The sequence below is a fragment of the Passer domesticus genome, unplaced genomic scaffold (genome assembly GCF_036417665.1).
Source record: "Passer domesticus isolate bPasDom1 unplaced genomic scaffold, bPasDom1.hap1 HAP1_SCAFFOLD_51, whole genome shotgun sequence".
Classification (NCBI taxonomy): Eukaryota; Metazoa; Chordata; class Aves; order Passeriformes; family Passeridae; genus Passer; species Passer domesticus.
The window spans coordinates 618,213-632,494 of NW_026990161.1; the positions used below are offsets into that span (position 1 = coordinate 618,213).

At 50.0% G+C, this 14,282-nt stretch overlaps 1 protein-coding gene across 4 annotated transcripts; it reads left to right on the top strand.

Annotated features, from left to right (window-relative positions):
• The first annotated feature begins 1,239 nt into the window (after positions 1-1,239).
• LOC135292852 (serine/threonine-protein kinase PAK 3-like) lies at positions 1,240-13,572 on the top strand. 4 transcript variants are annotated; one of them, XR_010355018.1, is made up of 13 exons: positions 1,240-1,358; positions 1,557-1,726; positions 2,540-2,611; positions 2,942-3,064; positions 3,344-3,469; positions 4,045-4,186; positions 6,369-6,432; positions 7,251-7,299; positions 8,511-8,620; positions 9,448-9,565; positions 9,931-10,519; positions 10,846-10,980; positions 12,506-13,572. XR_010355018.1 is itself a non-coding variant. In XM_064406913.1 (11 exons), exons 1-11 carry the CDS (start codon positions 1,295-1,297, stop codon positions 9,861-9,863), a joined length of 1,080 nt encoding a protein of 359 aa, XP_064262983.1. In that variant the 5' UTR covers positions 1,240-1,294; the 3' UTR covers positions 9,864-10,057. The 4 variants fall into 4 exon arrangements, 2 of the variants coding, with proteins under 2 accessions (XP_064262983.1, XP_064262982.1); XR_010355019.1 differs by lacking the exon at positions 10,846-10,980; XM_064406913.1 differs by lacking the exons at positions 10,846-10,980; positions 12,506-13,572 and having other exon boundaries at positions 9,822-10,057.
• The last annotated feature ends 710 nt before the right edge of the window (positions 13,573-14,282 follow it).

A 14,282-nucleotide genomic window follows, 5' to 3' on the forward strand; every position in this document is an offset into this window, starting at 1 on the left:
AGAAGCAAAGAGATACAAGCAAAAAGGGAAGGATACTGTGATGTGAATATTACTTTTCTGCCAGCTCAAGCTCTCAAAGCTTTTTTTGGGTGCCTGCTTGGGACCCCTTGCACATTCCTGTGACTAGTGCAAAGCAAGCCAACTTGGCACTCAGTTGAGGACCAGGGACACTGTGCAGATGTTTGCTGAATCCAGAAGTTTCCCTCTGGTTTTGCTTTCTCCTTCAGTGCATCTGACCATCAATCTTTTCTTGCCAAGTTGTTTGACACGGGGTTTTTGGAATTCAAGGCTCTTAGATGTGAATGATGTGAGTAGGACGCTGATACTTCAGGTGAAGCTGGAGGGTCATGCTGAAAATCTTGAGAGCCTGCAGAGCTGACTCTTGTGAAGGATGGTGCAGAACCTAGAACTACTTACAAACAGCAGCAGCAGCAGAAGGGAAAGGTCTTGTGACTTCTTGACTGTGTCTGGGGATTCTTGCTGAGCACTGATTCTTAACCACTTGTCCAGTCACCTCTGTAACCTGTCAAGGATCTTTTTGACTGATCCTTCTTCCTTTTTAAAGAGTGCCCAGATATTTGGGCACTGCTGGCTTAGTTAGCCAAAAATAAAGGTAGCAAGTGGTCTTGTTCATCCAATTCCAGTAATTTAATTGGCCGGATATCTGTCCCTCCTCCTAGAGAGTTCTTGTGCAGATAGAAACCTACTTCTGGTTTCCTACTCATGCTGCTAGAAGCCAGAGGTTTTGCTATATGGTTTGGTGAATTCCTTTAGTCCCTTTTACTTAGAGAGTGCCTGGCCAACAAAGTACCTATACGTCCACTATGAATGGCATGAAGCATTGAGGAGTCAGCCAGGAGAGCCCTGTTCTGTCCTGCACCTGCGGAGTGACTTGGAAGTGCTGATGAGATCAGGGCTGTGAGCAGAGGCTGGGCTTTTGTCCCTTTGCAGATACTTGGTGGGCACACCCGTGTGTGATAGGTCAGGCAACAGCAATTTCAGCTTTGGTTGCTGAGACCAAACTGAGCTGGGCTAGGTCATGAGGAAAGGCTGCCCAGTCACCTGGAGGGGCCTGCTTTGCTATGTAAAGTGGCAAGATAGTCCTGCTGTATCTGAGTTTCCATGCAAGCCATTTTGTGTACTAAGGTGTAGGGATCTTAAAGCACATCTTACTGGAGAAGCTGCCCCTGTGTGCCAGGAGCAATTGCTCTTCATCTTCACGCCTTGTAGGTCAGAGAAGGAGAGCCTGCAAAGCAGCCTGCTGGAGGCTGAGCAGCACATATGGGAGCTGGAGATGGCCAGGAGCCCTGTGGAAGCCCAAGTGCACAGGGCCAGGCAGGCCAAGGAGGCGATACTGGGTGAGAGCCTGGTGCGCTTTGTTTCTGCTGGTGGCCCTGCCCCGTGCAGTGGCTGCGAAGGCAGCTCTGTGCCCAGGGCTTCTGAGCAGTGAAGCAGCTGAGGGCAGGTCCCTCCTTGCCTGAAACTGGAAGGGCTTAAGGCCAGCAGATTGCTCTGCTTGTGGAGTGTCTGACTGCTGCCGTGTGTCATGTTTGCAGAGGATGTGAGGGGCCTTCGTTGTGAGCTGCTGGCTGTAAGAGCTCTCAGCCAGCAGCAATGTGAAGACATGGCTGAACAGCTCCGCTGGGCACAAGAACAGTGCTGCAAGGCTCTGAGACTCTGGCAATCTGCCCAGGAAGAGGAAAAAAGGAACCTCATGCAAAAACTGGTAAGAAACAAGAGGCCTCTGAAGATTTCAGGCAGGTTTGGTGGGCTGGGTCAGCAGAAGAGCAGCCTGAGTATGTGACATGGCCACAAGCATCTGCTGTAGGCCAGACGTTGCTGGGCCAGGCAGCAGGGGCCTTCAAGGGCTCATACTTGAAGGCCTGTGAAGAGCCAGAGGACAATGCTGGGACAGTATATGCATGCACAGGTTGAGGATGGGCATCAGCCAAGTTCCCCAGGAGGCTGGGTGGTCGCCACCCAAAGCATGGCAGCGAAGGGGCAGGATCTTCCCCACAGCCTTGTGCCATGCAGCAGGCGGCTGCTGACCTTGCTGCCAACTGCAGTCCCAGCAACTGGGTTCCTTGCTTTCTGTCCTCCCATGGTGGACAGATGTCTTTGGGCCTGAATCATACGCAAGAGGCCCCGTGCTGCTGGTATTTCAGCTGGTGGCCTGCCTTGTGACTGGATCATGGAGGCGCTGGCCTCATCCTCATCCTGCAGTCCATGTGCAGCTCTTCCTTGATCAAAGGGCAGGGGGAATGTGAGCACAGAGCCTCTGAGAACAGGCAGAAATGCTGAGGAGAGAGGGGCTAGAAAACAGGCAGCCATGAGAGCAGGGAAGGAAGGTGGCATCTCCTTCCTTCCACCTGCTGACACTCCCTCTACATTTTGGGTTAGAACAGCATTGCTGGAGGGCACAAAGTCATGACTCGTGCACTTTCCAGGTGGGGGGGTTGTTGGAGGGATGAAGCTTCCATTTCTCTCTATGGGGAGCATTGCTTGGACTTCATCAGGAATTGTCTGTTCCCCTGATCAGGAGAGACAACTGGAAGAGCAGCATGTGGAGGCACGGAAGCAGCTGGAGGAACGGGCAAACTTCCTGGCAGAGGTACAGAGGGAGCAGGAGAAAAGGCTGCTTGAGATGAAGGGGGAAATTGGCATCATGCAAGCTGAAGAAGAAAAGCTACTAAGCAGAGGCAGTCAAGAGGCACAGAGTGTGGAAAGAGAGTTTGTGTGCTGTTTTGGACTCCTCTGGGCTCCCTATGGGCACTGCTTCCCTGGGCACTGTCTGTCTGGGTGGCATTGTCTCTTAGCTGGCCCCACAGAAATACGAGCATGAGAACAAAATGCTTTTGGAAAGCGAGAGCACATCAGTCTTGGTTGCCACACAAGTGGAGTGTGGGAAGTTTAAAGCCATCTTCTCTTCCTTTGTGTGCAGATGCTGCAGGAAGAGCAGCGTCAGAAGATTGCTGTCATCCACAAGGTGTACCAGCTGCAGAGAGAGCTGAAGCAAAGTGAGCAGCTGAGGCAGAGGCTGAATGAGCAGTGGCAGAATGAGCAGGTGAGCCTGAGTAGGCAGGCAGCAGAGGGAAGGGCAGTGATGGGGGCAGGAACTGGAGATCTGAGGAAAGGGGAGGCAAGGACTACTGCCCGCACTGGAAGCACAGAGCCTGGCAGGCTCCAGTGCTGAGCAGCAGGAAGAAGAGCTGGGATGGAAGGGTTAGAGCTGGGTAAAGAAGCAGAAAGAAGTGGCTGAATAGAAGTGCTTTTGAGACTGGAAAAGAGGAAACGTGAGTGTGATGGCAGGTGCCAGTAAGATTTCTCTTGATGGAATATCAAGGTCATGCTGCAGGCTGAGCTGCAGGAAGCTGAGAGAAAGATGAGGGCAATGGAGAAGAGGCACCAAGAGGAAATGGAAAGGATGCACAAGGTCCTGCTGCAGTACAGGCTGGCTGAAGAAAAGCAGGTGAGTGAAAGAGCAGGAGGCACTGCAGTCATGCAACAAGTGGTCTCTGCCCTTGTTGCCTTTCCCCTGCAGAGCAGCAGTGGATGGGGGCAATGTCTCTGACCGCCGTGCTCTGTGGGCTCCATAGCAGCTGGACAGAAGAACACTTCCTGGGCTGCTGAACCTCAGCTGCTGCCCTGGGCAGCAGGGCTAGTGCTTTGGCCAGTGGGCCAGCAATCCTGTGAATGTATTTCTGCTGGCCTCTTAGTGCTCCCTTTGTTTTTTGAGGGGTTTGTTCAGGTAAGCATGGTGACCCACACAGATTCTGAGCAAGTTGTCCCTGTCCATGGTGACTGCAGTCCTCAGAACGGGCTGAAGTGTAAAGTTGCTCTTTCCCTTTCACACTCTCCTCTACGGCTGGCTGTGACAAGCTGTAGTCTCTGACTGCTTGTGTGGGTTTGACTTGAGGAGGAAGAGTTGACAGCTCAGCCTGCAGCCTAACACCAGTGCTGTTCCTAAGGGCTTGCCTTTGAAATGCTCTGTCTGGGGCATCTCTGCCAAGCACCTTTCTGACACAAACAAATTTCTTGTCCCAGGTGGACGCAGGATCTGCCATCGAAGCTGCTGGTGCAGCAGCATCCTGCCAAGAAGCCTCCTCTCCACAGCCTGAAAACCAGAGCATGAGCAGCTCGGCCCACTCAAGCCAGGAGAGAGAGAAGCAGTTCCTGAAGCTGCTGAGTACGTCCTGGGGATTTCTTGTGTGACCGAGCAGTGTTTTATGGGGTGTGTGTGCCTCAGCATGGGCTGGAGCACATGTTCCTCCTGCCTTTGGTGTCAGACAGACATTGTGGATCTCTACAGAAGCCAGTGTTGTGCTTGGGGGCAGCCAGACAGCACTTTGAGGCGTTCCTTTTGCCTTTGAGGGCAGCTGGGAGTGGGTGGGCTTTGCCTGAGCTTCCCTGTGCAGTGAAGACAAGAGCAGGGATTGTTTTGCAAGCAGCAGAAGGCTGCAACCCAGCCAATGACTCCGTGAAGGTGTGTGTGCTAGTCTGGCCAAACTGATGAGAACACTTGGCTTCCTGGATTCCCTTTAGACTCCTGACCTGTCATTGGAGACAAAATTTTGTCATTGGAGACAAAATACTTCCCAGAACTTGATTGTCTGTGGGGCTGGTTTAATGCTGGTGTTGTTTTTATAACTGTTAGTACTTCTACTGTTCCTTCTTCAGTTTGGGCTTGATAAGAATTCTACATTTTGGTTAGCCTGACCTTCTGGATGAGAACATCAGTTGATAGCACAAATAAGAGAGGAAGAGGTCTTTTCAATGTGCCCTAAAAGCTAAAATTCTTAGAACAATCCCGAGGTATCAGAGAAGAAGAGTTGTTTTCAAAGTGCCCCAAAAGATGAAAACCACCACACTTTTTTTGACAATCCCTGTTCGATATTTTAGTTGTATGCCTAGGAAGATGCATCAAAGAGACACATCCATGTGGCATTTCCAGATAGAACTGCCCTGCAGGCAATTCTCAGGAGGAAGCCTGCAGCCCCTCTGCTGCATGTTCCTCCAGTACCAGGCACTTTGTCACTGCTAATGCCCAGCTGATAAACACTCTTGGAATACTAAGCATTGGCCTCAATCCCTGCACAGATTCCTGCACTCGAGGAAAGCACACCAAGGCCTTGGTGACTCTGCAGTACAGCTGAGTTGCTTCTTACAACTAGTAAGGGCTGCCAGTGCAGTGCTGTCAGAGACTAACGGGTCAGGCACAGAGCAGAGCCCAGTTTACTCAGTGTCTGCCATCAGCTGTTGGGACAAAAGGTGGATTGATTGGCTCCTCTGTGGGTCTGAACATAAAGACAACCATGTTCTACCTTGAGTGGGGTCAACAGCTTGTAACAGAGCTGGGTGTGCCTCTGGCTTCTTGACAGTGGCTGTCAGTGGCCGTTTGAGGGCTTTGCCAAGCTTTTTGTCATACCTGCCCTGCCACTGACAGCTGCTGTGCCTGCAGGGGCTGGAGCCTTCCTCAGCTGTGGGGTTGCAGCTGCCGCCCCGTTGCTGCAGCTTTGCCTGGGCTGGTGAGAGGATCAGCATCTCCTTTGTGCAGGTGTCTGTGTCACGGCAGCGCCTGAGGAGCGGCGCTGTCCTTGTGCCCCGTCTGGGCTGTGCCCTTTGGGAAGATGGGGCACGTGGGTGCTGTTCAAGGGGCTGAGTCCAGTGCCCGTGGCTGCTGCAGCCCAGGCTGAAGACCAGCACTTGTAGTTCTTCACTAAATGAGGAACAGGCAAAGGGGTCTTCAGAACTTAGCCTGCTCCTAAATAAAAGGGTTCTAATTCTTAGAGCCAGTGTTCTTGGATGTAGCATGAGCTGCTGTTCTCTGAAAATGTCAAGGCATTCTTTAGGCAAACTGCTGAGAGGAAGGGAACATCCCCTCCTCTCCTGGAATTCACTTTGCAAGATTCTTTCTGCTCTGCAAAAAGCAGATGTTGATAAAAATTCATCCCAGATCCTAGGGTGCATTGAATCTTTGGAAGTATGTAATCTTGTGCTGAATCTCCCAAGAGAGTGTTTCTTCCCAAAAAAATGAAGGCTCCTGATTTTTCAGCCCTCCTTCCCATTTGTAGATGACAGCCGCTTGTCTTGGTGCCTGTTTGTCTTCTGATTTCTGTCTGCTCTGATGGTTTTTCCATGGGCTTAGTTTCCCCTCAAGGCAACCCTGCAAAGGAGTGTGGCAGAATCAGACTCTGTGCAGAGCTGCCTGTCTTGCTGGGGCTGCTGTTGTTGTTGTTCTTGTTGATGTTATCGTTAGCCAAAAGACCACAAATTGCTCAGAGCCCCAGAGAGTGGAGCTGGGTTTCAGATCTCCTGCAAGCTCAATCTCTCTGTTTTGAACTTTGCTTCTTGCATTTTGTTTCTTTCAGGGTGTGTGGTGAGTGTGGAAGATCCAGAAAAGAAGTACACTGGATGGGAACATCTTGGCAGTGGGTGAGTGCAGTCACACTTATTTCTACAGAACCACGGGCCAGGAATTTTGGTGGTTCAATAGCAACGTGGGAAGTCAGGCAAGCTGCAAGCATCTTCAGAGCCTGGCTCCAGATTGTCCCTGTCTCACTACTGAGGCAGTACAAGGCATCATCAAAGATAACTGGATGCTGACAATGTCTTGGCTGCCTCAAGGAGCAGGACCTGGAAGCCCTCCTGTCCCTCCAAGATGGGGCACCAGTTTGCCTGTTTTCCCAGGAAACATGGTTTTGTATGATTCAAAGTAATATGTCCACACTCATGAAGGAAGGAAAACCTGAGAGAGCAGGTTTTGTGTGTTGTTTCCCACCAGAGAGCTGTCAGATAACAGCTCTCAGTAGCATTTCTTAGTAGTATTTTTCTGGAAACAATATTCAGTGGTCAGGAAAATAAGAAAGGCTGTGTGGCATTGCCTGAGTTTGGCAGGTAGGATGAAAAGAGAGCAGTGAGAAGGCCCAGCAGCACTGTGTGTTTCATTGCCTGGAAAGGCACGTCACAGGCACAGACACAAGAAGGAAAAGGCAAAGAAAACCCCCCCACATGCATAACCTAGTGTGTACATTGGAGATTTCTAGCAGCCCTTTTTCTTCCTGTGGGAGCCAGCTTTTCTCTTGGACACTCTGCATGGCAGAGGGCTGCTGGGCTGCTGTGCCCTTGGCTGAAGAGAAGACAAAGCCCAGTGTTTTAGAGCCACTGCAGGCAGCAGAGAGCTCCTGCCTGGGCTGCCTTTTGCTCCTCAGCACTGAACAACTTCTCTGTTCTTGCCACTGTTCTGATTCTAGGGGCTTTGGAGCTGTTTATAAGGCCTTTGACACTGCCACAGGACAAGCGGTGAGTGCCCGTGCAGATCTTGCAGCTCTTGAGTGCTTTCCCTGTGATGTGATCTGTGGCCAGAGCTTTGGCCTGCCTGTCTGTGCTGCAGAGGCTGTTCTGCAGAAGCAGTCTGTCTAGAGGCAGGCTGCAAAATGCATTTGGGACAGACTTTGTCCTTCCTACCTACCTGAATGAATGCAAGGATGGCCGTAGTGTCTTTCAGAGGACACGCTAGCTTGGACTTACTGGATAAATATGCATAGATTAGCTGATGGCAAGAGCCATCATTCCAGCCCAATTCCTCTTAAGCCCAGGATCAGACACAGATATTTTGTTTTCTATCACGTGATTCAGTTGGAAAATACAATGCAAGCCCTTCAGAAAGAGAGATCTTGTCTGGAGCACAGTTTTGCCTTTCAGTCCTAGGGAACCTAGTTCACATACACACACACCTACACACACAGAGGGACACGTGCACAGATGAATGAGAAGAAGTTGATGAACCTTGTGTTGATCCTGTGTTCCACTAGAGAGATGCTCTCTGTTCTGAACAGGCATGGTGGTGTCTTGGAGAGTCTTGCTGCTCTTTGGGGCTAGAAGTTCCAAGTCCTGAATTCTCCTTTTTGACTCTCAGGAAATACATTCCATCTTCCTTAATAGTAAGGAATTAGAGAAGGTAGTTCCTTATCCAGCTGCAGAGCTGTGCTCAGGAACTGCACTTGGAGGGAGGTCTCGGAGGCGTCCAAAAGCCCCAAGCCCTGTGCTTAGAACTTGGGGCACATCCATAGTGTACCACAGAAAGGGGTATTCATTTTTAAACCCATTCAATAATTTCAAGTCTAAAGATTGTTCTTCAAAGTTGCAAAAGCCAAACTGAAGAAGTGAGGATGTGCTGGGATTGTAACTTTAACTTGAGTCACTTTGCAGTTCTTTTTTGACAGCATTTTCCCCATCATGTTTTATGTGTTTACTCTGGCACACAATTGAATTGGCAGCCGTCTCTTCACAGGATCAAAATTACTTTTGTCTTCCAAAGCATGTAAATAGTAATAGTAGTGCTAAACAAAGTCTGTTTGAGAAGCCTGCGGGTGCAGAGGGTGGTGTTAGCGCTTTGTGGTTGATGGTTTAGAGTCCCTTTTTTCCAAGGTGACAAGGCATCCAGGCCCATGAGTGCCGGAGAAAGAGGCTCTGGTCATGTCTGTCCCTAAGAGCTTTTGATGTCATTGTAGGTGGCTGTAAAGGAACTTTATCTCCAGCACCAGGGCTGTGAGGGAATATTAAAAGAAATCCTGCTCATGAGAGAAAATAAGAACGCCAATATTGTCAGCTACTTAGAAAGGTAAGTAGTTCTGGTGATTTTCTGGGAATGTTCATTTCCATACTTGCAAGGCAAAGATTTAAAAGCTCTTTAGCCACTGGCAGAAAATGGATCTTTCAATGAACATCAATCCACTCCTGCACCAGGCATGGGAGGAGTTTGCATTCTGTCCCCATGAATGCTTCCTGACATAAACAGCTTGAAGATTGATCTCAGAAACCTGGCTCTCTTACTAAGCCAGCAGCCTGTATGTTCACTTGCTGCATGTGGTTTTGCTGGTTTGGGGCATGATTTTTTCCAAGTGTTGGAGGAGAAAACATGCCAGAGATTATTTCCCTTGTGCTGTTCCCACTATTTTCCATAGCCTTGCATGCCAAAAGACTAGGCTAGGAGACACATACTTTGCCAGGTCTGAAATTGTTTTCCTGTTTGTGACTGTCCTTTCTGCAAGGTTTTCCAAAGGGTGTTGGCAGTGCTGCACAGCCACTTGCCTTTAGTAAAAGCTGTGAAAACTGTGTCTCCTTGCTGCTGGAGGGAATGGTGCAATTTGTGTCTGAAGATGATGAAGCAGCTGTTGGGATGTGTCCACTTCCAGATTTATCATTTTCCTCACTAAACCTCCTTTTTCCCCTGCTTGCCACCTAAGCCGTCTCCTTTTCCATGGATGTGCCTTCCTCCTTTAGGTGGCACAGATGGCAGGCACTGGCTAGCCTAGGTGGAGTGTGTCTTCATTTGATTCCATCTTCATTTACCAGTGACCTGGAAACAAAACTCAGCTGTAGTCTTTTCTTCCCCACAGCAATTTAGCTGTGCATGTTCAGCTCCACGCTGTTGCTTTCCTCTTGCAGCTACCTTGTGGATGAGGCTGTCCTGCTGGTGTTGGAATATATGGATGGAGGCTCCTTAGCTGATGTGGTCACCGTGAGAAGGATGGCTGTAGGACACATAGCAACAGTGTGTCGGGAGGTAAGGGGTCCTGCTTGTGCTTGGGATGGCTTGGACAAGGCTCGTCCTTTGAAAGCACTGCAGAGGGAGTGATTCCATGTTCAGAGCTTTCTTTCTGTGTTGCTCTTCTGCTTCAGAGAAGAAAGAGCATCTGGACTGAAGTGCCTGCCAGTGTCCCTGCCCTTCCTGTACTCTGTTCTTCACTCTTATCCACCATCATTGAACTCTCTGTCTCTTTTTCCTTTTTATTTTCTGTTCTGCACTTTGCCTCCCCTAGCCTTTGCCCAGAGCCTTTCTGCACTGCCTTCTTTGCCTGTAAGTGCAAAGGTGCTGCTGTGAGAGTTTTAAACCAGAGGCCAAGCCAAAGAGAGACTCATCTGTCACAGGTCTCCACTCCAAAGGATGGCATGGCACCCAGCATGGTGCTTGCTGGCTGCTGAGAGTGCAGGGAGCGCTGCACAAGCCCAGGCCACAGCTGGAAGGTGCTGAGTGGTCTAGAGAGCAACCAGGCATCCAGAGTAACTTTGGTTTGTGGGTGTTCCTTCCAAAGGGAGAGAGTTACAGTGTAAACGTTCAGGGCAATGAGGAAAAGCCAAGATTTTGTGGGAATCCTGGGCGGGTTGTTACCTGTACAATTGCCCATGTCCTTGGCTGCAGCCCTGAGGAAGGAGAGCCCAGCTGCTTTTCCAGCTCCATTAAGCACTGCATTCTGGGACTGAGAGTGAGAAGCCCTTTTCCTTGGTTTCCTACTTGAAGCAGTGTTTGTTTTCCTCCTCAGCTGATTTTGGCCTCTGTGCTGTGCTCAGCCCTGAGCACAGGAAACGGAGGTCGATGGTCGGGACCACTTACTGGATGGCACCCGAGGTGGTGAGAAGAGAGCCTTACGGCCCCAAAGTGGACACCTGGTCCCTTGGGATTGTGGGGATAGAAATGGCCACAGGAGAGGCTCCTTATATGCAGGAGACCAGTGACAAGGTAAGGTGCAAATGTGCTCAGATAGCCATGTCCTTCTGCTCCGAGTCCATTAGAGAAAATCCCATTCCCACAGCTTGAAGTGCTTTCACCAAGGGCCACTTCAAAAAAGGTCCCTGGGGCTCACATCAGCTGTCAAGGCAAGACCTGGTGCTGGAATAGCTGGGGCTGCACTGGGGCCTTTTTTCCTTTGGGAGACAAGGCTCATCTCTAAGCATCGGCTAGGCAAGAAATTGCCACTGCATACTGGAGTTTTAAAGATGGGGTCTAGGTGAGCCCTGAAGGATATGGAAGAATCACGTAGAGTCTCATGTTTCCTTTTGCTTCAGGCCAGCTACCTGATAGGCAAGCAAGGGGTTCCAAATCTGCAGCAGCTCAGCCTACCCCCTGGCTTGTGTGAATTTCTGGGCTGCTGCCTGCAGATGGATGTGGACAGGCGAGGCTCTGCCAAGGAACTTCTGCAGGTACAAGGCAAAGCGGCTGCAGGCCAAACAGCTGTTCCCTGCCAGGATTTGCTCCTTGGCCAAACTCCAGGGAATCAGATGGGCCCCCCACAGAGTAATCTCCACTCTGGGTGCTTTTCAAATGAAAACCAAGTAGGATCTTGATTGCTTGAGGTTAGAAGGGCCCAGTAAGGTCATCTAGCCCAGAACTCCAGCCACTGGCAAGGACATCTTCAAGTAGATCAGGTTGTTCAGAGGCCCATCCAAGCGGAGCTTGAATGTTGCTGGGCTTGGGGCTCCTCCCAGCTCTCTGGGCAGCCTGTGCCAGTGTTGCAGCACTCTCCTCACAAACAGTTTCTTCCTCAGAGCCAATCTGAATTGAGTGTCTTTTAGCTTAAAGCCGTTCCCCCTTGTCCTCTTGCAATTGGCCCTGCTAAAAGAAATGTCCCCAACTTTCCTAGAAGCCCCTGAAACTATTGAAAAGTCTCCTTGGGGCTTGCTCTTCTCCAGGATAAACAGGCACAAGGCTCCCAGCCCTTCCTCAGAGGAGAGCTCCAACCTTCTGGTCATTTCTGTGTCCCTCTTTTGCTCTCAGGTGCTGTATTCAGGTTTGCCTGGTAGCAAAGGAACTGAAGTATTGCAATGCTGGGGATGGGGCTTGAGGAACACAATGAAAGCAGTCCCTGCCAAGCGGTTTTAGATTGGTCTGTGGGAATGGGGGAGCTGGGGTGGAGCTCACTGTGAGCATCCGAGAGCACTCAGCTTGTCCCTCCTGGCCCACCCTTGGATGTTTCTGCCAGCCAAACAGGCACAGCTGTGCAGGATTTGTGCCAGCCCCATGTGCTGCCTGGCCCCATCAAGTAGATGAGAATGGCTGTGGCTTTGCTGCCAGGTTTGGTGGCAGACAAGGAGCTGGTGACCGGGCCACTTCCTTGGCTGTGCCTGCTGTGAAGGAAGATGCCAGCCAGCACAGGAGGGAGTGGGGTGTGCTGAGGCAGACACTGCTCTTCCTGCAAGCCAGAGCTGAGCACATCTGCACCCTGCTGCTTGTGTCCTTGCTCCTGGCTTGCTGCTGAAAACCTGCATGTCCAGAGCTCCTGAGAACAACACGTGGGATCAACATTTTTCAGAGCTCTTGGGAGTCTCTTGAGGAACGCCTTATACCCCACATCTCTCTTGGACCCTGAAAGAGCCCATGTCTGTAGAAAAGAGGAGCTTGAATAAGTCTGTTGACTTTCCTGAAAGGAATAAATCCTTAGGACAGCAAGCAGCAATCCCACAGTGATAGCAGGACAAAAATCCCCGCAAGTGACGACACCATGAGGAATGGACTAGTGCAGTTCTGGGCCGTGTTTGCCTGTGACAGCAGCATGCTGGACATGAAGGCAGACGTGCTGCTGGTGCCCTCAGTCCCATGTCTGTGTATTTCTGGGTGCTGGAGGAATCCAGCTCAACCCTGTTAGGAACTCAGTTTGGAAAAGAATGGTTCCTTTTTCCCTTGTCTCTTTTAATTTGGTTTGTTTTGTTTCTTTTTCCCTTTGGGCAGCATCCATTTCTGCAATCAGCGGAGCCTCTCTTAAGCCTCTTCTGACAGCCTGATTGCTGCCATCCCTGCAGCAAGGGAATGCAAGAAGCAAAGGAGATGACAAGGTGTGAGAGTCTGTCCGAAACTTCCCTCATTTTTTGCCTCTCGATCGTCATGAAAGCCAAGACCACCGGGGAAAGGGAAAGATCCTGTTCTGAAAATCCAGGTCTGTCTGGTCCACCAAGCCAGATTATTGCCTACGGGTGTGTTTGTTCAACTCATGGAACACTGCACCCAAGAAGGGGCAGTGTGCTCTCCTTCGCCTGCATCACCTAGCAACGCTAGTGCTGGAATTTCTCCACCCTTCTGACTTGGCTGGACTTTCTCTCTGGAATGACCTTCCCGGAGGTCGCCACAAAAGGACCCTCCACTCACCGTACATCAACCACCGTGGCAGATGGACTGAGATGGGAGAGGGCTCTCCCCTCAAGGACTGGGACATGCAACCTCTACATGGAAAAGCTCCCCTCTTCTCCCTAAAATGACTGAGACTGAAATCCCCACCGTAGGGTGAGGGAAGGTGTGCGTGGGGACCGGAGCAAGTTTTGCAAGCGACCACTGGACCGAGAAGATAATGGTTCCTGCCTACGACATCTGCTGCTGACGACGCCTGTTCCTGATGGACTACTGATGGACTCCTTGTACCCTTTATCAATAGACTATTTTGAAATGGGTCCCCTTCCCCCATTTCAAAAGGACTATAAAAAAGGTTAGACCTGACTGATACCTTTGAGATCTCCCCTGACGTGAAGACGACAGGCGTCTTCGTCAACCGGACTTCGAGGGACTTTGTCATCTGCACGTCTGGTAGCTATATACCTCCTTGCCCTCCCTCTCTTCTTTTTCTTTTCCTTACTCTTTTCCCTTTCTTCATTCCCCTTCTCTCTAACGCATCTTTGCTATGGCTATTTAATAAAAGTACATGTATTTTGATTTTACTGCAAATCCCCTTGTCGTGTCAGTTTTTGCACCCTGACATCAGTGAAAAAGAGCCTCCATGAATCACGTCCTTAGGACGGATCGTGTCACCTCCTGAACCCCCATTCTAAAAACCCCAAAATTCTACCTTTTCACCCTGAGACAAACTATTATTCTGCTTAAACTCTCGTGACTTGTAGCTCTTCACGTAACATTGGTAATTTACTCCATGGGTCAAAATCAAAGACACCTCAAAGGCACAGGTGTCTTTGCCTTCATGCCAGGGTCTCTGAGCCCCCTGCCAGGGGCTCGAGCCACCCAGAGCTGCCAGAGGGATGTCCTGGGTTCCGACAAGGGGGGACTTTCCATCTTTAAGAACGAATGGCCAATTCAGAAGTGAACGTAGAGCCTTATTCCCTGACTGGCAAGGAAGGGAATTATCGCCCGCCAGGGGCTGTGTACAAATCAGGAACAGGACAGGACTGCTGAGGAACGCTCCATCCTTTTAATGACCTAATTTTTGGCAAAAGATCTTCCCATATATATCAATTTAAAAACTTTGGTTTTGATTTTAATTAAAATTTCACCTTTGAAAGTCCAATAGAGGGGATCTGTAACATAAGAAAACAAAACCCATGTCTTTGCCAAAAAAGCTCTATGAAACCAACAACTGGCACATTTATAAATAGCATAAAATCAGAGTTTGCAGGTTCCACTGATGAACAAGGAACGTCAGGCATGACCTGTGATCCTTGTGTTTGGCTCACGTCTGCGTACTTGAATGAATTGTCATAATTGCTTTTAATCAAGGAGAGTACAT